General features: G+C 32.8%; 1 protein-coding gene across 7 annotated transcripts in view; it reads right to left on the bottom strand.

The window, feature by feature from the left end:
* Positions 1-22,390, bottom strand: part of MAD1L1 (mitotic arrest deficient 1 like 1) — an 851,829-nt gene that overhangs the window by 627,692 nt on the left and 201,747 nt on the right. Inside the window, exon 1 of one of the 7 annotated variants that reach the window (XM_031950509.1) lies at positions 12,196-13,587. The exons of the other annotated variants lie outside the window; for them this stretch is intronic. Within the exon in view, the coding sequence (XP_031806369.1) occupies positions 12,196-12,287 (92 nt within the window). The 5' untranslated portion in view covers positions 12,288-13,587. Of the gene's footprint in view, positions 1-12,195; positions 13,588-22,390 lie in introns of those variants that run through there. 7 annotated transcript variants of the gene reach the window in all.

Below are 22,390 nucleotides of genomic sequence, written 5' to 3'. Positions count from 1 at the left end.
ACCTGAACTCCGGACTCCTGCTGATTTTAAAATACGGGATTTTCACAAGTACTGGCCCTGGAGTTAGGAAGATCAGAGTTCAAATTCAAACTCTGACATTTGATCCTTACTAGCTATGAGACCCTGGGTAAATCATTTAACCTTGATTGCCACACCCCTCCCAAAAAAATCTGTATACAAATGGTCACATCTTAAATTAAAGAAGCAACAAAAAAAATTAACTTTCAGACATATGAGTAAGGAAGGCAATCATTAAAAAAACACACACACACAAGATAACAAAAATGATAGCAAAAGACAAAACAACAATTCTTTTTTACAATAGCTTTTTATTTTCCAAAATACATGCAAAGTTTTCAACATTCACCCTTGCAAAAACCTTGTGTTCCAAAATTTTTCTACCCCCTTTATCCCTCCCCTAGACAGCAAGCAATCCAGTATAGATTAAACATGTGTAATTTTTCTAAAGATATTTCCATATTCGTCATGCTGCACAAGAAAAATCAGATCAGAGGGGAGGAAAAAATATGCCCCCCCCCCAAAAAAAAAAACTGAGCAAAAAACCAACACCAAAAAAAGATAAAAAATACTATGCTTTGATCCAAATTCAGTCTCCATAAATCTCTTTTGCTCACAAGTCTATTGGAATTGCCTTGAATCACCTCATTGTTGAAAAGACCCAAGTACATTACATTTCATCATTATATAACCTTGTTGCTATCTATGTACAAGGCTCTTCTACTCACGTCATTTACTATTAATTCATGTAAGTTTCCAAGTTTTTCTGCAATCATTCTGCTTTATCATTTCTTATAAAACAATAATATTCCATTACATTCATATATCACAACTTATTCAGCCATATCCCAACTGATGGGCATCTGCTCAATTTCCAGTTCTTTGCCACCAAAAAGAGAGGGGAGGGGGTTAAGAAATAGCAAAAGAATAGGAAATTGGAAAAGGTTTAATAAATTATGTTATATGAATGCAATAGAATACCACTGTTCCATAAGAAACACCTGTAGAGAAGACTTATATAAACTGATGTAAGTCAACGGAGCAAGATAACAATTTGTGGAAAAATAATAGTGTAAAGACAAACAACTTTAAAAGAATAATTCAATAATTCAATTCAATGACCAAAGAAGAATCCTGAGGACTGATAGATAATCTATCCACCCCAACTCATGAGAGAATAATAATGAATTCAAGATGCAAAATGAGGGATTCCATTTTACTTGACTATAAGTATTTATTAAGGGATTGATTTTTTTCTCATTTAAATTGAGGTGGGATGGGAAGAAAAGAAAAATGTTTATTACTTGAAAATTAAAATGACAAGATATTGGGGAAAGAAGAGTAAATAATAAAAACAAAAAGCATCTTTTGCAATGGTTAAGGAATTAGAAATTAAAATCTATAAGAAGATGGTGTTGACGGATATAGAGAAGAGGTAGATATGACACAAAACAAGGAGGAAAACTATACAGGACTGAGTAAGCAACCAGACAATCGAGGTAAATAATATTTGAGGATGTAGTATAAATTGGCATGGTGACTTGAACCCAAAAAAAGAGAGCTACATCTCTTAGAATCTACCAATTTATTTTAGGTTTTAAAGCCCTTTTAGCTAGTTTTTTTTTTGTTTTTTGCTGTATCCATTCCAATTCAAAAGTAATTACATGCTTTTGCTATGTTCTAATATAATAGCCCTTTATTTACTTTTATCTCTACTATATAGAATGTTGACTGTTGATTTTGAACATATATAATTTACTATTAAGAAAACATCCAATTATGATTCAGGAATCAAGATGATATATATAGAATGAAAATAATTTGGGAGGATTTCCTTTTCCTATTTTTTTCCCCAAGCAGTTTGTGTTATAATGGAATTAAATGTTCTTTGGATGTTTGATAAAATTCACTTTTGAAACCTGATTTGTTTTTTTTCCATTTGGGAATTCATTAAAGAGTTGTTGTTCAATTAAGTTTGAAGATTAGATTATGATCCTGGGTAGTATGAACTGATGCAAAGTAAAGTGAGTAGACCCAGGAGTACAATTTACATAACAACAAAAACATTATAAAGACAAACAACTCTGAAAAACTTAATGACTCTGATCAATGAAATGACCAACTATGTGATGCAGAGAATACATAATGAAGTAATGCTATCCATCTCTTGGGAAAGAGGTGATAGATTTAAGATATAGAATAACATCTATATCTGTAGACATAGATGTGGAAATTAACTGATGTTTAATATATATGTTATAAAGATTTTATATTTCTTAAAAAAATTTTCAATGGGGAAAAAGCAAATGCTGAGTGTATGTGTAGATAGATAGATAGATAGATAGATAGATAGATAGATAGATAGAGATGAGGCAAGTGACTTGCCTAGTCTGAGACTAGATTTGAACTCAGGTCCTCCTGACTTCAGGGCTGGTGCTCTTATCAACTGTGCCACCTAGCTGCCCCTGAGTGAATATTTTTAAAAATATAAAGAGAGGAACAGAAAATCCCAAATAAATGTACTTCAAAAGGAAAAAGACTGACATTTTTCTGTTTTCTCTGATTCCATGGATATTATGTCACATTAATGGAGAGTTTACTCATGAAATATATTCATTTCTTAAGACAGAATTCATATTCATATTTAGTTAGCTGAAATGCTCCTAGATACCCAGAGGTGATAAGCATTAAACAGTGTGAAATTTTATTGCATTTTTCAGCGTTCCTCCTGAGGTTTTTATGATAACCATTTTTCATTAGATATAAACAGTGAGAAATGCAAAAGGTTCATTATATTTGAATATCCCCCAGGATAGCTTCTAACACCAAAGCTATGCCAGACAGGGATCTTTAGAGGACAAAACAACTAAAGAAGTATTGTGAAAGAAAGCCACATTCACAAAAAGAGGAATTCAGTAAAACCTAATTGAATTGAGAAACTCAGCTATATGTGGCAAGTTACAAGCCAAGCAGAATGCTGAAAATCTAAGAAATGGTAGGTGCATGGTTCTGCTCCATAGTACAATGGGAAAAGTATCCCCTCTGGTTAAAAGCATAATTTTTTTTCCCAGTAAGTACTTAGAATTATCTGATCTCAAGTTAAGTTTGAAACAGGTATTTGCTAGGCTAATTCAAGAAGGACAAGATTAATGTTCAAAACCTACAATGCTACCTCTTTATATCATCTCCCCCCCAGGACAGTATAAACTTTATTCAGCAGAAAATGGTACATTATAACAGGCACTATTAAACTTATTGGCAAAATGGGAAAAGGAGAACCCCTGAACACAATCTTAAAAAGGGATGAATGAAACTGAATCAATCAAGAAATATTGCAAGTTGTGTAAAGGCAGCAAAATATAAGACTCTACAATTCAGGAGACTAGAATCAAGCTTGAGAACTAATAAAAGACAATTTGTGACAAAAGAGGAATGGAATGGGGAACAGACTTTATAACCAAGAATAAAAACCCTTGTAAAGCTGAATATAAACATAAGGAAAAGGAATTTAAATGTAATAGAGCAGAGGTGGTGAATTTGTGGCCCCCCAAAACAGCCTGAACTAGATAAATACATAACTGAGAAATGTTTAACAAAATAATAAAAATAAAACCCACATATAATATTAATTTGTGGTCCTTCAAGGACTCATTTCTATTTGATGCCAATGTGATAAAGGCCAATCGAATAATTCTGACTGAAAAAAACTAGAGCTGATTAAAAACTATAAAATACAAACACGAGAGTTGAGAGAAAGTTAGAGAAATTTAAATAATCAATTAGAGGAGACTATAGATTAAAAGTCTAATAGGGTGAAGAGAAACCAGTTTCCCTTCAGAACTTCAATGTCTTCAAATTCTATTTAAGCAATTAAAAAAGAAAAATAGAGATGAAGGAAGTAAAACTGTTCCATTCTTAAGTATTTAATAATTAGAAATAAAAGGGAGAACGGGAAAATGCACAAATGTGGAAAGGAATAAGAACAGAAGACAGGCAATTTCTCATCAATGGAGTCCATAAATATATAAAAACAGGGAAGAATAAATGGAAGAAGTGTGCATCAGATGAACTTCACTTACATAAAATGTACGATCTCTTACTCTTACACACACACAATTTGGTACAGAAATGCATTGATACTGACAGGGAAACAAGAAAGGTAGAGAAAAAGGTGGTAAGGAGGGAAAGAAAGAAAATAAACACTTATACAGCACCTACTATATGCCAGGCACCATGCTAAAAAACTTTATACAAACATTATGTCATTTAATCCTCACAACAAACCTGAAAAGTAGATGTTGTGATTCTCCCAATATTACAGTTCAGAAAACTGAATTTAAGTGACTTTGCCCAGGGTCATACAGCTGGGACATGTCTGAAACTCAATTGAGAAGCAGATCTACCTGACTGCTATATAAGGGTAAAAACAGGAAAGTAGTAATTATGAGTAAAACAAAAGTCTTGACCTTAAATTGAGCATCAAAAGGGCAAGGAAAAAAAAAAAAGAAAATAGAATCTGAAAGAATATCTTTGATTGACTAAGACAATTGAGGGAAAACAAAATAAACAGTTGCCCATGAATGCCATTTTTAAGTTTCTACCCTAAAAAAAGCTATTGATAAATCCCTAAACACTGAAACATTTATAGCAGCACTTTTTGTGATAGCTAAGAATTGGAAACAAAGCAAACATCCATCAAGTAAGAAATGCTAACAAGTAATCGTACATGAATTTAATGGAATATACTTTAAGAAATGATAAAGAATGAATGATTTAAGAAAATGATGGGAAAAGCATGGGAAAATTTACATAAACTGATTAGAGATTTGTTAATGATGGCAAAGGGAAAATACATAAAAGGTTTAAATAATGTGAATGGAAAGAATACACTCTTTAAAACAATAGAAGTGAATGTATCAAAATCAAGTGTGACTTTAAAGAAAAAAACATGAAAAAAATAGCTCAAACATACCTATCTGACTGAGATATGTGACACAGGATTTTGGACTTTTTTTCTTGTACAGCTCATTAGTAGAGGCCGATTCATTTTTTCCTCTCTTAAAAAAGTATTATATGGGATGGCTCTCTTGTACAGGAATAACTATAATTATGTTTTTAAAAGACATCAATAAAAATTTAATAAATTAAATAAAATTTAATTTTAAAATTAAAACTTTTTATTTAAAAATGGTGATCTCATTATATTAATACATATTAAGAAATGAACAAAGTGAGGTTATATGAACTGAGATACTGTAAACAAAATCAGGAGGATAACTGGTACTAAAATATTAAAAATTTAAAAATAAACAGTTTGTAATACTGACTGTTGTGATCAATCATGATTCCAAGGAACCAATAAAGAAAAATGCCATCCACTTCCTGAAAAAGAGGTAATGTTAAAGGAGGTAACTTAAATGTCAAAAAAGAGGCATATGTTTGGTTGTGGGCTTAATCTGGTTTCTCAAATTTACTGAAAGGTTGCTACCAGACTTTTCTGTCATTTTTCAGAGCACAAAAGTAACTGGGCTTGGTGGTCAATGTGCCTATTTCTTTTGCCTAACATACCTCATAAAAGGGCATTGTACTTTTTTTTAACCACTTAAATGAAGACTAAAGAAGAGGTAGAAGGGGGGTGGGGGGAATCCGTGATGGATAACTCACAGGAAAATTTAATTTTATAAAGAGACAAACTTTTGAAGAAGGCCACTGAGTAGATTTGCTTTAACCGCTTTGTTTATTTGTTAAAAGGATTCTTTTTATAAAAGATCCTCTCTTTCACTCTCCTATGTATAGAAATGCTTTAGGGGTAGGTAGATTTACTAGAAAATAATGGACTTTTAATAAAAGGAAAAAATTCCAAGCATTCTTGATAAAAGGACCAGAGCTAAACAGAAACTTTGCAAAACACAGAAGATAAGACAAGCATAAAATATCAACAATCATAAGGGACAAAAGAAGTATAAACTGTTTATATTCTTATATAGGGAAAAAATAAATGTACTGTATCACTATCAAGAATCAAAAGGATAATTTATTAAACAGAAAGGCTTAGAGAGATTCTGGTAGGTTCTAAAGATCTTAAAAAGAAGAGAATGAAGAGGGAAAGTGAAATACACTGAAAGGAACAGGGCAACAGAGAATTAGATGAAAATTGTCTCACATAACCTGGGTGCCCAAATAGAATTCTGTTGAAAAGGAGGTGAGGGGGAAGGAAGCAATAGTTTGAACCTCACACTTCTACAAAATGGCCAAAAGATGGAAGAATGTATAAACAAAAGTATATGCACATGTATATATCATATAACTCCATGAAAACACAGATATAAAGATGGGTATTAAGAAAAAGGAGTTAAGGGAAAGAGAAGAATAAGAAGGATATCAGATTAAGGGACAAATTAGATGCAAATCAAACTTTTAAAGAGTTAATAGGAAATAAAAAAAAGAAAAACCAAAGAGAATAGGATGAAGTTTAAAACAATTTTAACAGTGAAGATAAATAAGAGGGACTCACACAAAGAAAAAGGAAAATAAATTACTAAGTAAAACCCAACAAAGTCATCTACAAAAAACAGACTTTAAACATGGAATTAAAATATTTGACTGAATGCTATGTATTATATTTCAACTGAAATTAAAAAGACAGATGTGGAGATCATAATGTCCAACAAAGAAAAATTAAAATTAGATAAACTACATTTTGCTGAAAGATACCATAGAAAATGAATGAATGTCAATACTGAACATATATATGTTAAAAAGAATAGCATCTAAATTCTTTAAAAAGAAGTTAAATAACCAACTTGGAGAAATAGGCAAAAAAACAATAACTGGGAGACACGCAAAAAGTAAGTAAGTGGAGGGACTGTGGAAAGTTTTAGAAAATTCTGGACTTCCACGAGACAAGATGGATGTAAAGATGAAATCACAGCAACTCTTCCAAATTCACCTCCAACAACTATAAAATGGCAGCTCAAAAAGATTCTGGAAAGGCAGAACCAGAGTGAAACAATTTTCCAGCCCATGACAATTGGAAATCAAATGAGCATAATCAGGAGAACACAGTAATAGCAACACTGTATGGTGATCAACTATTAATGACTTAGCAATGCATGATCCAAGATAAAAGCTATCATGAAGAAAACTGCTACATCCAGAGAAAGGCCTGATTGAATCTAAATGCAGATCAAAAAATTCATTATCTTTTTTTTTTTTGTTTGTTTTGTTTTGATCTGTATTTTCTTTCACAACATGACTAATATGGAAATATATTTTATATGACTGCAACACATATAATCTATATCAAATTGCTCAGGAAAAAGAGAGGGAGAAATTTTAAACTCAGACTTCTTAAATGATTGGTAAAATGTCTTTATATATAACTAGAAAAAATAAAGTTTAAAAAAAAAAGAAAACTCTATATGCTCTAGATGTCTGGAGAAATAATGTAAGAGACTAGAATGGAGTATACATTCTTTCAGATGTGCATGGCAATTAAAAAAACTGACCATATATTACAGCATAAACTCTCTCAAACAAATGCAAAAGAGCAAAAGTAACAAACAGATATTTTACAAAATAAAAGGCAACAAAATTAAAGTCAAGGAAATATCTCTGAAGAAGAAATTTTAAATGAGTTAGAAATGAAGTAGAAATCCTATACAATGGGGAGGTAAAATAATAAAAGAAACATCAATTTAATTAAGGATAATGGCAACAATGACACAACATGTCAAAAATTCTGGGAATGCAGCCAAAGTATTATTGAGAAGGAAATTTAACTATTAAAATATTTTATCGTTCCCCACCCCCCAAAAAAGAGTAGATCAACAAATTGGGCAAACAATAAACAAAACCTAGAAAAACAACAAATATATAATATGCAATTAAACAATTAGAGTAGTTATAAGGATCAAATGTGATATTTATAAAATCCCTAGGATAGTATCAAGCATATAGTAAGACCTATATAAATATTAACTGTCTTCCCTTCCCCTAATGAATATTGATGCAAACATCTATTTAGAAATTATTAGGATAAGTGCTACATCATAACCACAAAGATATAATAAATATTATACACTAAAACTACACTGAACTTATTCCAGGAGTATAGAACTGGATAAATATTAGGAAAATTATAAAAATAACTTACTATATTAACAAAAACAAAATCATGATTCCATTAATAGAGAAAATTTTTGACACTAGAAAGCATAGGAATGAACATTAAGTTCATTAAAATGATAAGTAATATGAAACTAAAAGAAAAAGGAAGTATATCTGTAATGGGGATAAGACAAAATCCTTTCCAACAATGTCAGGGGTAAGGCAAATAGGTTCCATAGCACCATGACTATTTCATATTGTACTAGAAATGCTAGTTATAACAGTAAGACAAGAAAAAGAAACAGAGAATAAGCAAGGGAAAAGAAAAAGAATCATTTTTGCAGACAATTTAATGGCTGACTAGAGAATTCTAGAATCAACTAAAAACAACCTGAAAGAATTAACAACTTCAGCATATTTACAATATAGAAAATAAATCCACATAAATCAATAATATTTTTGTATAGTACCAATAAAACAATAACCAGAAAGCCATAGGTAGGAAAATGTTATTTAAACTAAGCAAAGATAGGGCAGCTAGATAGCACAGTGGATAGAGCACCAGCCCTGAAGTCATCAGGACTTAAGTTCAAATGCTACCTCAGACACTTAACTCTTCATAACTGTGTGACCCTGGGCAAGTCACTTAACCCCAGTTGCCTCGGGGTGGGGATGGAATGAAGCAAAGATAGTAGAAATTAATTGGGAATCTCCCTGCCAAGTTTATATGTAAGTACCATATGAACACAATTACAAAACTGTCTTTAAACAAATACAGATCTAAAGAACTGAAGCAAGATTAATTGCTTATATATGGTAGGCTGAGCCAATAAATATAATCATACAGCCTAGATTAATTCATTCAGGGCCACTGAATACATCAACTAAATAATACTCAATTATTTGAGTAAAATAAAATTCAAAATCACATGCAAAAGCAAAGAAATAAGAAAATGAAGGCAATTTTTTTTTTTAAAGAAGGTAAATCAAATTGATTGGATACAAGGTAATAAATAAAGAGGTTGATCAGTGGAAAATATTAAGGATACAATATACAAGTAAGCAAATACAGTAGTTTTGTTTTTTATAATATCAAACATCCCAACTATTAGAAAATGCAAAAACTGTCGAGAAAACTAAAAAGCAGTGTGTTAGAAACTAGGAATAGAACAACATGACACACCACATATGAAGATAATCTTCAAATCAGTGAATGCCTTGAAAAGTATCATCATCATCAACAAATTAGAAGAGCAAGGAATTGCCTCTCAGATCTATGGACAAGAGAAGAGTTAATGACAGGAGAGCTTACATAGCTATTTAAATGAATATAATTAAAATTTGTGCACAAGCAAAACTAATTCTGCTATAATTAGAAAAGAGAGGGAAAGAAGGGAATAGGTATTTCTTAAGCACCTACTATGTTTCAGACACTGACTGAGCTCAGCACTTCTCATTTGAACTTCACAATAAGTCCACTGGTTGATGCCATTATTAGCCTCATCTTATAATTTAAGATAACTGAGGAAAACAGAGGTAAATTGATTTTCCCAGGATCACACAGCTATTAAGTACCTGAGGCCAAATTTGAACCAAGCTGACACCATACGGAGAACTATATCCATTGTACCACTTATCTGACTCAAGAAGAGAACAAGTAAATTTGGAAAAATAATCTTTGCCGTAAGTCTCCCTGGCAAAGATCTCATTTCTAAGACATAGATAACTGAATCAAACTTATAATGAAAGCCATTCATTAAATAATAAATGGCCAGAGGATAAGAATAGGCAATTTTCAGAAGAAATAAAAGTAATTTAAGTCTATGACAAATATTCTCTAAATCTCTAATAATTAGAGAAATGCAAACTCGGATAACATTTTACACCCACCAGATTGGGAAAACTTGTCTAAAAAGAAAAAAATTCAAGAGCTGGAGGAGGAAGGGGAAAACAGGTTCATTATGCATTGTGAATATCACTACAAATGAGTCCAGCCATTCTGGACAGCAATTTGAACTATGCCAAAGGAGCTATAAAACCATGTATACTCTTTGATCCAGCAATGTTACTAATAGCTCTATATACCACAGAGACATAAAACAAAAACAAAAAGGACCTATGTGTATGGCTCTTTTGTGTTATCAAAGAATTAGAAACTGAGAAGGAATGGGGAATAGCTAAATAGTTATACTATATGAATGTGATGAGAAAATTTTTGTTGAAGAAATGATGAAAAAAAAGTATTAAAGATTCTGTGCAAAGTGAAGTGAGCAGGTCCAAGAGAACAAATTATAGATTAGCATTAATATGGTAAAAACATAACTATGAAACACTTGGTACTGATTAACATAATGACCAACCAGTTTCAGCATCTCATGATATAAACAAACATGCTACCTACTTCCAGATAGAGAAGTAATGAACTCAGAATGCAGAGTAAGACATATTTGGTGGAAAAGGAGAAGGAAGAGAAGGTATGGCCAATATAAGAATATTGTTTGGCATGATTATTCAGGTATAAAACAGGTTTTATTTTTCTTATTTCTCAATTGGAGAAGAGGGGGGAAAGAGGGTAGAATTGAAAATAAAGTTGAATTGAATTTTTTTTAATCACTTGTACCTTAGGAAACACCAGATTTTTTTTATATTTATAGTTCTTTTTTTAAAGTAGCCAAAAATTGAAAACTTAGGAGCTATTCTTTTCTTGGAGAATGGCTAAGAAAATTATGGAAAAGATAGGTGGTGCAGTGGATAGAGTACTAGGTCAGGAGTAAGGAAGACTAATTTTCCTGCGTTCAAATCCAACCTCAGACAATCACTAGTTATGTGACTCTGGACAATTTAATAATTCTCAATCCCAAATTGACTCCTTTCATCTTTCCTCATTTTCTCAAGAACTTAATAACAGTAGAACATACTTTCAGTTATTTCTTCGTTTATGAACAAGAGAAATCTTCCCTACAGAACAGTATTCTGAGTTTTGTTCATTAATATTCAACATTACTTTTATTCCTCTCTATTGTGCTTTCTTTTGTGTTCTACAGATAACTAAGATTTCTAATCTCTTCCATCTCCCAGCTGCAAATGCTCAAACTGGATTCTTTTTAAATTATTTAAAAATGAAATACCATTTTAGATTTTCAAAGAGTGACAGCTACCAATCTTCCAAACACTTACAAAGTGCTGTCATAACAAGGTCTGGCAGGAACTTGAAAGGAACTAAACATTAATGGCTAGGAAAGGTCCAAATCCCAATACTCTCTGCCAGTAAGACCCAGTTTCCTTCCCTCCAAAAATCTATCTGACATTGTTCAAGGTGAACTTTCCCACCAACACCAGGGAAGCTTACTGATTTTCACTATACAAAGCAATGATTGATGCAAAACATGTGATCACATAGTCAACGTGTATACATGTAAGCGATCTAGTGTAATAACATCTGCTCTCTTCTGCCCTAGGCAAAGAGTGGACTAGTCTGATTTTACTATGCACACCTGTGAACAAAGAACACAAAAATGCAATATTCATCTATACATAACTGAGAAGCAATCAAATGTCTGTTATTTCTTATCTTCTGTTATTTGTTTATTACACTAAGCAGCTTTTAATACATTTCATTATACAAAACCAACCTCAGGAAGGCAGAAAACTAATTTGTGTCTTTTTTTATCTTTTTTTTTTTTAAATGAGCACAACATTGGGCAAACAGTAGATAATAAATACTATAACTGCTAGAGCACTTTTTAAGAAGTACATAGAGCTTCTCCCTATCACACAACTTTTCAGGTATAAACATGAAAAGATGATTCTATCTTTTGGCAACACTGCCCTAGAAGAAAAAGCAACTTCCCACTTAGAAACTAAGTTTGCCTTAGCCCTAGTACAAATTATAATTTCATTTTAGATGTCATTCTGTTTTTATTATAATTTTTAAATAATTAATTTGCCCTAAAGGGCATAGGGAAAAAGATGCAAATGCTTCTCTGTCTGCTACCATCTTAACCACAGCAAAATTACAGTAATTTATGGCACCAGATATCTGAGAAAAAGACTAGTTCTGGCACTGACCATCTTTCCAGGCTCCTTGACGTCAGGGTTCTGTGTTTGGATGCACCAAAGGATTTACCTCCATTCTTGAGGCTTGCCTGACAAGCTGCCATTTCTATTTAAATTTTTATCATTTATGTAACACCTCAGCTATTAACACAGCCTCATTTGCACGTGTCAGAGGAAGAGAAAAATTACCTAATTAACCATTTTCCCCATCAGCAAAGAGAAAGGGAGGGGGGAGAAAAACTGCCAATTTGTTCTCAAATCCTCTCCTACCTTTCGAACTCTCCCCTTTAATAGGAAAATATTCTGTCATAAGGGAGCTAGAAATATCATCTAATTAACAGAATTTTTAATGCACTAATTAAAAAATATCTTCATTTAAGATTAATAAAGAAGTTCAACATCAAACTGAAGCTTCCCTTCTACATAACAAAGTTATTTCAAAAGACAGACCTAGATTATGACTAGTTCAAGCAAGAAGTCTCATTTTTTTTTTTAAACTATGTCTCTATCAATGGTCACACTAAGCCTATTCTCTATGCAAACTCTAAAGACTATTTTCTGAAACTCACTGCCAGGATTGACTGCCTTGGTACTTTTGTTCTCTTTATTTGGACTGATTTCTCCCCACATTTTCACTTGTTAAAACTATATCTCTTCTTCACTATTCAACTTAAATATTGCCTCTTCCCAGAACATAGCCCTGGTCCTTGGGATCTCATAAAATTCCCATGACATTTGGTCTGTATTTTTCATGAGTAATTTCCACACATTCAATTGGTATCTTAGTTACTAGTGTAACTATCTTAACCTTTCTAATGGGATATAAATTACTTAGAGGCTAAAGTATTTCTAATTTCACCTTACCAATCTTCTCTACTCCTTACACTCAAAGGAGATGTGCTTCATAAATATTTACTCACCTTCCAATTTTGTTATAAGTCTCTTTGTTAATTTTTAGAATTTATATCTTGATGTTTACCTGTTTTATTTTTATTTTTATTCATTTTCTTAGTTATATGCCCATTTAATTCCATGATCTGTTCTTTTATTTTTGTTGATTAAAGTGTTTAGAGATATGAGATGTTTTCAAAGAAACCACTGCAGGATAAAATGAGCAGAAGCAAGAGAACAAGTTATAAAATAACAGTATCCTTGTTACAATAAACAGTTTTGAAAGATTTAAGAACTCTGATCAAAGCAATGACCAATCAAGATTCCAGGAGACCAATGAAATGCAAATTCCCCAACTTGTGACAGAAATGACAGATTAGAAGTGCAAAATGAGACATGTTTTTGGAAATCAATGGACAACATGGGAATTGATTTTTTTTTTGGCCTAGGTACACCTGATATATAAGCTTTTCTCCCCCAAGGTATTTGGGGTATTTTTTCCCCAAGAGAGAAAGTAATAGAGAAAATGAATGTTTTTTTAACTTAAAAAAAAAAGGAAATTTTTAGAAAAGATGTTGAAATATCCCTTTAATATACTACTTTCTATCCTCAATGGGATAAGGAAAGATTATGATCATATAAATAAATGTTAAAGTTCATAAATAAACAAGTGGACATTAATGGTTTAATGGTAACATGTGAAAATTACATGTACTACTTGGGTAGAATGGAGGAATACATGAAGATGGAGAAGAGAAAAAACACTGGGAGCCAGCTACTGAAATAATTAGAGAATGAAGGAGAATGTCTTGAGAGTTGAATACCTACACCACAAGGATCTTCAATGCATGACAAATTTGAATCTTGAAGAACAGATTGCTTAGTAAAATGATCAAGGAGTTATTTGGAGATGGGAATGGTGAACGCGGAATACTAATCCTCACAACTACCAATAGAAGCAGGAAGAGGCAAAGGATGGAGGTCAAAGACATGAAACTGTAATCAATATTGGAAAAACTGTGAAGAAAACAGCATAGTCAAAAGGAAGAAACAACTCAATTAAGGCTAAAAGATAGAAGTAATCAATAAGAAAGAAGTTCAAGATAAAAGTGAGTCTGTTAATTATGGATCAGGCCTGCCAAAAGGAAAAGAAAAAGGTGCTGGCAGATCTGAATGGATATACTGGATATGGTTGATGTCATGACAAGAATAGGGACTATAAATCCCTGAGGGTTCAGAATTCCTGAGATGGACTGAATATTCACATCCTCCCTCTAACTATATTTTCCAGTTGCACTCCATTTAGCTCAACTCAAGTCTATTTGAATTTCAACTTTATATCAGGCAATCCTACTCTCTTTTCCTGAATTCCCCCTCTCTATAGTCCACTATTTACCTATAATCTACTGTCATAACCTTTTGGCTTCACTTGTGCCTTCCTCCCAATTTTATGTGCCTGCTTCTACATGTACATTGTCTCTGGGACTCCTCGATGCTGCCATCAACTCAGTCTCATATCAAGGCCAAGTTGTCTCAAAATGCCTACCCTTAGATTCTTTTCTGGACCTTATGATTCCTCTTCTCCTTCCCCTGTATTACCACATTTCCTATTTCAAAGAAAATGCAATTTCATGTGAAATAACATATAAGAACAATGTTTTGTCCCCTAAATTGTTATTTTGAAAAATAAACATTTTGGTGGGGCTTGTTATTATATTGCACCATGTAAATTTTCATAAGACCTCAACCAAGTTCATTGGGATCATTCACTGTGAAGAAAGCTGGGAACTAAGGCTTTCTGGATCCAAAATAAAACTTCCAATTACTTTTTAACTTTTCCCAAGTTATAACCAGAAGCAAATTAACAACTCTAACACAAAGTCAAAAAGTAGGCAGTATGAATTGGCTAGGATGACAGAAAAAGACTAAAATAAATGTTGGAGGGATGTGGGAACACTGGGACATTAATACATTGTTGGTGGAGTTGTGAACTGATTCAACCAATCTGGAGAGAAATAGGGAACTATGCCCAAAGGGTTATCAAACTGTGCATACCCTTTGATCTAGTTTTCATCTTTTTTAGACCTATAACCCAAAGAAATTGTAAAAAAGGGAAAAGAACTCACATGTACAAAATGTTTGCAGCAGCATTTTTTGTAGTGGCAAGAAACTGGAAAGTGAATGGAAACTCATCAATTAGGGAATGGCTTAATAAGTTATGGTATATGAATGTAGTGGAATATTATTGTTCTATAAGAAATAAGTAGACTAATTTCAAAAAAGCCTGAAAAGACTTACATGAATTTATGCTAAATGAAGTGAATAGAACCAAGACAACATTATGTGCAGCAACAAGATTATGTGATACTCAACTGTGATGGACTTGGCTCTTTTCAACAATGAGGTGATTGAAGGCAGTTCCAACAGACTTGTTTTAAGAACCATCCATATCTAGAGAGAAAACTATGGAGACTGTGGATAAAAGAAAAGTATTTGCATTTATTTTCATCTTTTGTTGTTGTTGTTTGCTTGCTTTTTTTTTTCTTTCTTACATTCTTCCCCCTCGCCCCCAATCTTTCTTCTGATTTTTCTCAGCAGCATGAGAAATGTAGAAATCTATTTAGAAGAATTGCACATGTTTAACTTATATTGGGTTGCTTGCTATCTACCGGAGGGAGAATAGAAGGAGGGAGAAAAATTTGGAATAAAAGGTTTTGCAAAGGTGAATGCTGAAAACTATCTTTGCATGTATTTTCAAAAATAAAAGGCTATTATTTTTTTTTTTAAATAAACTTAAAAAAAAAAGAGAAAAGGTTGTTGCGGGGAAGCTAAGTGGCACAGTGGATAGAGCACCAGCCGTGAAGTCAGGAATTCCTGAGTTCAGATTTGGTCTCAGACACCTAACACTTCCTAGCTGTGTGATCCTGGGCAAGTCTCTTCACCCCAACTGCCTCAGGGGAAAAAAAAAAAAAAAAAAAAAAAGGTTGGAATCTAACAGGGGTCAATGGACAAGCCCACACTTCTAAGTTTTATGCACTAAGACTTTTGAGATACTCTGGATATCAAAGATCTCTTCCTAACAAATAAAAAACAAGGTAGACTGCTGTGGTCAAAGTAAAATTATAAATAAGTTACGAAGTCATATAAAAGTTTCACATTGGTAATAAGGAACAACAATTTTATGAGTCAGCTTAACAGTGGTCTTGAGTTGCCTGTCAAGAGTTGACTAAACATCACCCCTCAGATAAAAATTTCTAACATTACACAGGTTACTTGTAACATCTCTCCAAACTCTGCCTTCACTAAGAACCTTGAGAGATGGGATAAGTTAAAAAAAGGTGATACCCAGTAGTATTCCATGTGCTGTGGGTTATGAGCCACAAGTTACCAAAAAATTAAAATTAGAACCCAATAACCAGCTAGTATCTCAGAATCAATAGTGATAAGAATTCCTCCCTTTAGTTGTTCAGAAAGGGAAAAAAAAGACCACTAGTCAGATGAATAATGATCACAGTTTGAGAGTCCAATAGCAATATCTATCATTAAGTTGCAGAGGTCTGATTACCAAAAACCTGTATATAGAAACAAATTGAAATCAACTCCTCCATTTTCAGTGAATGGTGACAAAGGTACTGTAGATAATAGCATACAACCGTTGAATGAGATAGTAATTGGCCCAAGCTATTCGATGGCAGATTCTAGCTTAGTATAAATTATACCTCTTATATTCAAAACAGGCAGACCAAACTTGGAAGATGAAACTTTTGAATGAAACTCCAATAAATTTTATTTTTATAAATAGTGAAGGAGAAAAAATATTTAAACTACATTTCATAGATTGAACCAGGACAAAATATCTGTGTGATCTAGTCAAGACTGGAATATGAGTTACCATTGACCAAAAGCATTGCGCTTTCACTATAAAGCATGCAATTTGACAATACAAATCAACAAAGATTATTAAACTACCAAGTGTAAAGCACTAGAAATATCAAAGTTCCTCCTATTAGGAGGAAAAAAAGGGAGAGCTGCTTAAGTATAGTAGAGAGAGGTTCAATGTTACAGGAAAAATGAGAAGGAAAAAAATTTCAGCAAAGCTTCAATAGAAGCTTAACTGGGCTATACAAAGAAAAGGCAGAAATGTTATGATCAAAAAATATACCTAGAATCACAAGAGCATAAGAAAAAACAGTTTTTCCAAGTAAAGAATATAAAATGGGATGGAATATGGGATAAGGCTGGAAATGTAGTATGGATCAAGACTGTGAGAGACACATTTATTATCCCTGGATAAGGATTTGACACATTATTGTAATAGTTTTCAAACTTTTTTTTTTTTTTTTTTTAACTCCCAGCTATAATCTGCACCAACCTGCATCATTACTTGATGTCAGGAATCAGAAAATTACACAGCAAAAATGGAACATTACACCCATTAATTTTGAGGAAAGTAATAAGGACAAAAAACTTAGAAAAGCAACAAGTCAAAGGGCACACAACAAATTTAAAAAGAAAAGGAAAAAAAAAAGCACATCCAATCTGCTGTCAACTCATAGTTTCTACCTTCACTGAATATCTGATTAAGTCTTAATTCTCCACTCACACAGTTACAGTCCTGGCATAGAACCACATCGCTTCAGATTTGGATTATTTCAACAGCCATTTAAGCAGTCTCCCCACCTCAAATTTTGACTATAATATAAGGAGAAGAAATGGAAGCAATGTTAGCTTTTATATTAGTGGGGTCAAACATTATTTCAAATGGAAGGCAACTGCAGCATGAAATAAGATTGTTGCTCTTTTGAAAAAAGGAGATAGCAAATCTTTGCCAACAAAAATCTATTACAGTGAAAATTATGATTTTTCCAGTAGCAAAGTATGGCCATGAGAGTTGGGCAAAAACTTCTCCCTGCAGAATCAATGCTTTCAAATTGTGGTACTTGAGGAGACTTCCAACTTAAAGAAATTAATTCAGGTTGTTCACTAGAAGGTCAAATACTGAAGTTTGGTCATATAATGAAGACAGGACTCATTGGAAAAGATCCTGAAGTTGGGAAATATTGAAGGCAAAAGAAAAAAAGCATAGTAGAAAATGAGTTAGGTAGATAGTATCATAGAAACAATGAACATGAACTTGAACAGACTTCAAGAGATAATGAATGGAGGGTAGTAGCATGTTATGTTCCATTGGGTTAAAATGAGTTAAGACACAATTGAACAATAAATGCCTACTGATTACCTTCATTAAGATAATCCTTTAGCACGTCAGATTCACCTTGATATTGTTCCTCTAATTTGTTTGGGTTATGATGTTTTCTAACTACCAAGAAGAGCTAGAGTAAAGATAACAGTGCTACCTTTAATATTAAAATGGAGTTAGCTAGAGTTAGTTGTATACAGGCAATAACTGAAGCCACTGAAATAGAAAAGATCAAAGAGATTATATAAGTATATGGAACAAAGACCAAACTTTGAGGGATGACAATATTTAAGGAAAAGAAAGAAAAACAAGAAGTTCATAAAGGACATAAAAGACCAGGAAGGTCAGAAAAGCTACATGACACTACACTGTAGAGGGGAGAATGACTACGAAAAAAAGAATAAAAAAAAAAAAAAAAGATAGTCAATTGTGTCAAAATCCGCCCCCCTAAAAAAATAATTTCTATGTTCCATAGGGAATAGTAAATTCTGGAAACTAAAATGGAATACTTAAAAGAATTAAAATGAAAAGTGCCTTCACTGGGTCTGCAGCAAGTTGAACATTTCATGACTATGTCCATATTATTAAGCTCTATTTATGGCTCCACCTTAAATGACCTCTTCCCTTGACAAACAATGAGCACTTAAGGATAAACTCCTATAATTAGCAGTATACTCCTTAGTACACAAGTTATTCATGACACACTAAAAAACAGCAACAACAACAAACAACTAAATTTTCAATGAATCCTGTTTTCATTATAAGGACAATCTATTTAAGTTTCAACTTCAGTATTTGATCTTATTGTGAACAACCTGAATTAGAAAGAATGAAATGTCAAGTATCCAGTCTATTGTAGTTATATAACTTACATTCACGGAACCCCTTCTAAGCTAAATCAAATATGGCCTAAATGAACATATTCTTCATTACATTCTTAACTGGAAAACAAAACTGTTTTATGCTTACATGTTTCATTCCGATATCCTTAATAGCTTTTATATTAAAAAGTAGTAATTCTGAATCCACTTTAATTATCTTTATACAAGTGAATGCTATTAACTCAGTTTATATAAATCACTGCCATACCTACATCACTGTCTTTTGCTAGCTGTCAAGCAACCAGGGCTTTCAGTTTAGAGTTCATTTACATTAAGTAATATAGATGGTCAAGATGCCACTAAGTAACAAATCCACAGTAACTATGAAAGCTACTTTATATTATTAAAATCCCAACACTGGGATGCTTCCTCTGATGCTACAACCTAAAGCATGACCATTTTTCTAAATAATAAGATAAATGATTGTTCTATGAAGAATCTTTAAAGCACAGGGGAGAGAGAAATCCAAGTATATAGGTTACATCTGAACTCAAAGACTAGATTCTTGGATCATTCATATTCAGGACTGGAAAACTGCACCTTGGTAGCTTGTACAGATGCCTTAATATCACTGCCTTTCAAAGCAATCCCAATAAAGAGATACTCTTTTTTTCCATTTTCCTTTCTTCTTTCTTTCTTTCTTTCTTTCTTTCTTTTTTTTTTTTTTTTGTAAAGGGCAAGGCAATCAAGGTGAAGTGACTTTCCCAGGGTCACACAGCTAGTACTTGTCCTGTGTATAAGGCCAAATTTACACTCAGGTCCCCCTGACTCCAGGGCTACTATACTACCTAGCTACTCTGACACTTTTCTCTAGTGAAAAAAGAAATAATCCAATGGAGAATCATGTGACTTTCTGGGTCTACAAGATTCAAAGTTTAAAAAGTATCTTTCAGGAATAGTCTCTCATAACGAATGTTTGCCACATCACAATCTAAAGCATAGATAGAAGAAAAAATGCTGTCATCTTAAGTGATTAGGTGATAACAAAGGTGATACCAAAGGAATCATTACAATCTTTTCAACAAAAGAAGAAAAGCATGCTTTAACAGCAGCATTCCTTGCTAGAACCTCTTCAGCTTGGAAACTCCAATTCACACACTAGTAAAATGCGTGCAGCTAAAGAGAAAACAGGAATAGCTATTATAAATGGGCCTTGTCTGAAAACAATATTTCCATTTCTAAACTGCTAAAAAGAAAAAAACTAAACACTATATGCTATGCCTATTTAGTATATCATATCATTGTTGCTACTATTTGTCCTTCATTCCAAAAGAGGACTGTGCATCAGGAAAGTAATCCTATGACATGCAAGTGAATTGGATTTAATTGAAGTAGGACTGTGCAAAATCACCAGCCTCATTTTCTCCTGCAAATTCATCTGGATCCAGTGGCAGGATACAGATCAGGATGAATGGAGATATCAGCGCCCAGATGCAGTGGAAAACCATGACCTTTTAAAGTTAAATTCTTTCCTTGATCATACCATTAAAGTTTTATAAATCTATCCTCTATACCAAAGATTCTTTAATGCATAATTATTGTTGATCCATATTTGTTTTGGGATTTTATCTAGGAAGAAATAGGCATTAGAAATATCTTGTCTTTTATATAATTGAGCTTTTTATGATCTTATTATGTACCTCTCCCTTTTAGGGCTATATCCCCAATTCTAATTTATAACAGGCTGATGAATGAACACAACTTTATTAAAGTAGATCAAGATGGTAGAGTAACAGGCTGGAACCTAGCTGCACTCTCCCAATACTCTCCTCCAAACAACTTTAAAATAATGCCTCAAATTTTGGAGTGGCAGAGCAAAAAAAGAAAAAAAAGTCTGAGGGAGATAATTTGCTAGCCTAAATAATTTTGGAGTTCTATAGAAGTTCTATAATACCTGCATGAGCAAAAATCTAGAGAGCAGTAGGAGGTTTACTGACACAGGGTTTTAAAGCTGACAGGGAGAAAGGGAGAAGCAAAGAAAGAAAGAAAAAGAAATTAAACATAAAAACCTACTACTGTAACAGGAGAGACCAAGATATAAACTTAGATGACAACAATGTTGTAACAGCTACATCAAAGTCTGAAGAAAAATTCTAATTGGACCCAATACAAGCAAGAATTTCTGGAAGTGTTAAAGAAAGAAAAAAGTATGATAGAAGAAAAAATGAGAGTGGTATGAGAAAATTATAGAAAGGAGAACAGCTTGGTTTTTAAGAAAAAGAAATCCCCCCAAAATACTAAAGAAAATTAACACCTTAAAAAATAGAACTGACCAAATGGGAGAAAAAAAAAGGGGACCAAAACTTATTGAAGAAAAGAACTCCTTAAAAAGCAGAATTAGACAAATGAAAAAGTAAGTTTAAAAAAAATTATTATTATTATTATTATTATTTTATAATTAGGATTGAGTCAATGGGAGTTAATGACTCCATAAGACTTGAAGAAAGAATAAAATAAAATTTTAAAAAATGAAAACATGGAAGAAAACATGAAGTATCTCATCAGAAAAACAAATGACCTGAAAAATAGATCAAGGAGACATAATTTACAAATTATTGAACTCAGGGGCAGCTAGATGGCGCAGTGGATAGAACACTAGCCCTGAAGTCAAGAGGACCTAAATTCAAATCAGAACTCAGACACTTAACATTTCCTAGTTGTGTGACCCTGGGAAAGAAACTGTAACCCCAGGGGAAGTCTCAGGGGAGGGGGGTGGGGGAGGAATTATTGAACTTGTGAGGGACTTGGCTCTTTTTAACAATGAGGAAATGCAAGACAATTCAATTAGGCTTGTAAAGGAAAGTATGATCCCCTTAGAGAGATAATTATGAAGACTGAATTCAGATCAAAGAATAGTATTTTCACTGGATGTGGTGGTTGCTTGTTGTTTTTTCCCTTTCTTGTGTGTGTGTGTGTGTGTGTGTGTGTGTGTGTGTGTTTAAGAGCTTTTGATCTGCTTTTTTTGTTTGTTTTGGGTTTTTTTTTTTTTTGTGGCTTAGCATGACGAATATGGAAATACTTTTAGAAGAATTGCTCGCTTTTAACTTATATCATATTGCTTGCTGTCTTGGGGAGGGAGAAAGGAAAGGGAGAAAAATTTGGAACACAAGATTTACGAAGGTGAATGTTGAAAACTATCTTTGCATATGGAACACTACCTAAAAGCCAAGATAAAAAAGAATCAAGAAATCATAGTTCAAGAAATTACCAAGGAAATCTGTTCTTTTATCTTAGA

This window comes from Sarcophilus harrisii, chromosome 1 (genome assembly GCF_902635505.1).
Source record: "Sarcophilus harrisii chromosome 1, mSarHar1.11, whole genome shotgun sequence".
NCBI classification, from domain to species: domain Eukaryota; kingdom Metazoa; phylum Chordata; class Mammalia; order Dasyuromorphia; family Dasyuridae; genus Sarcophilus; species Sarcophilus harrisii.
Note: the sequence above shows the minus strand (reverse complement) of the source record. Positions and strands in the feature narration are given on the sequence as shown.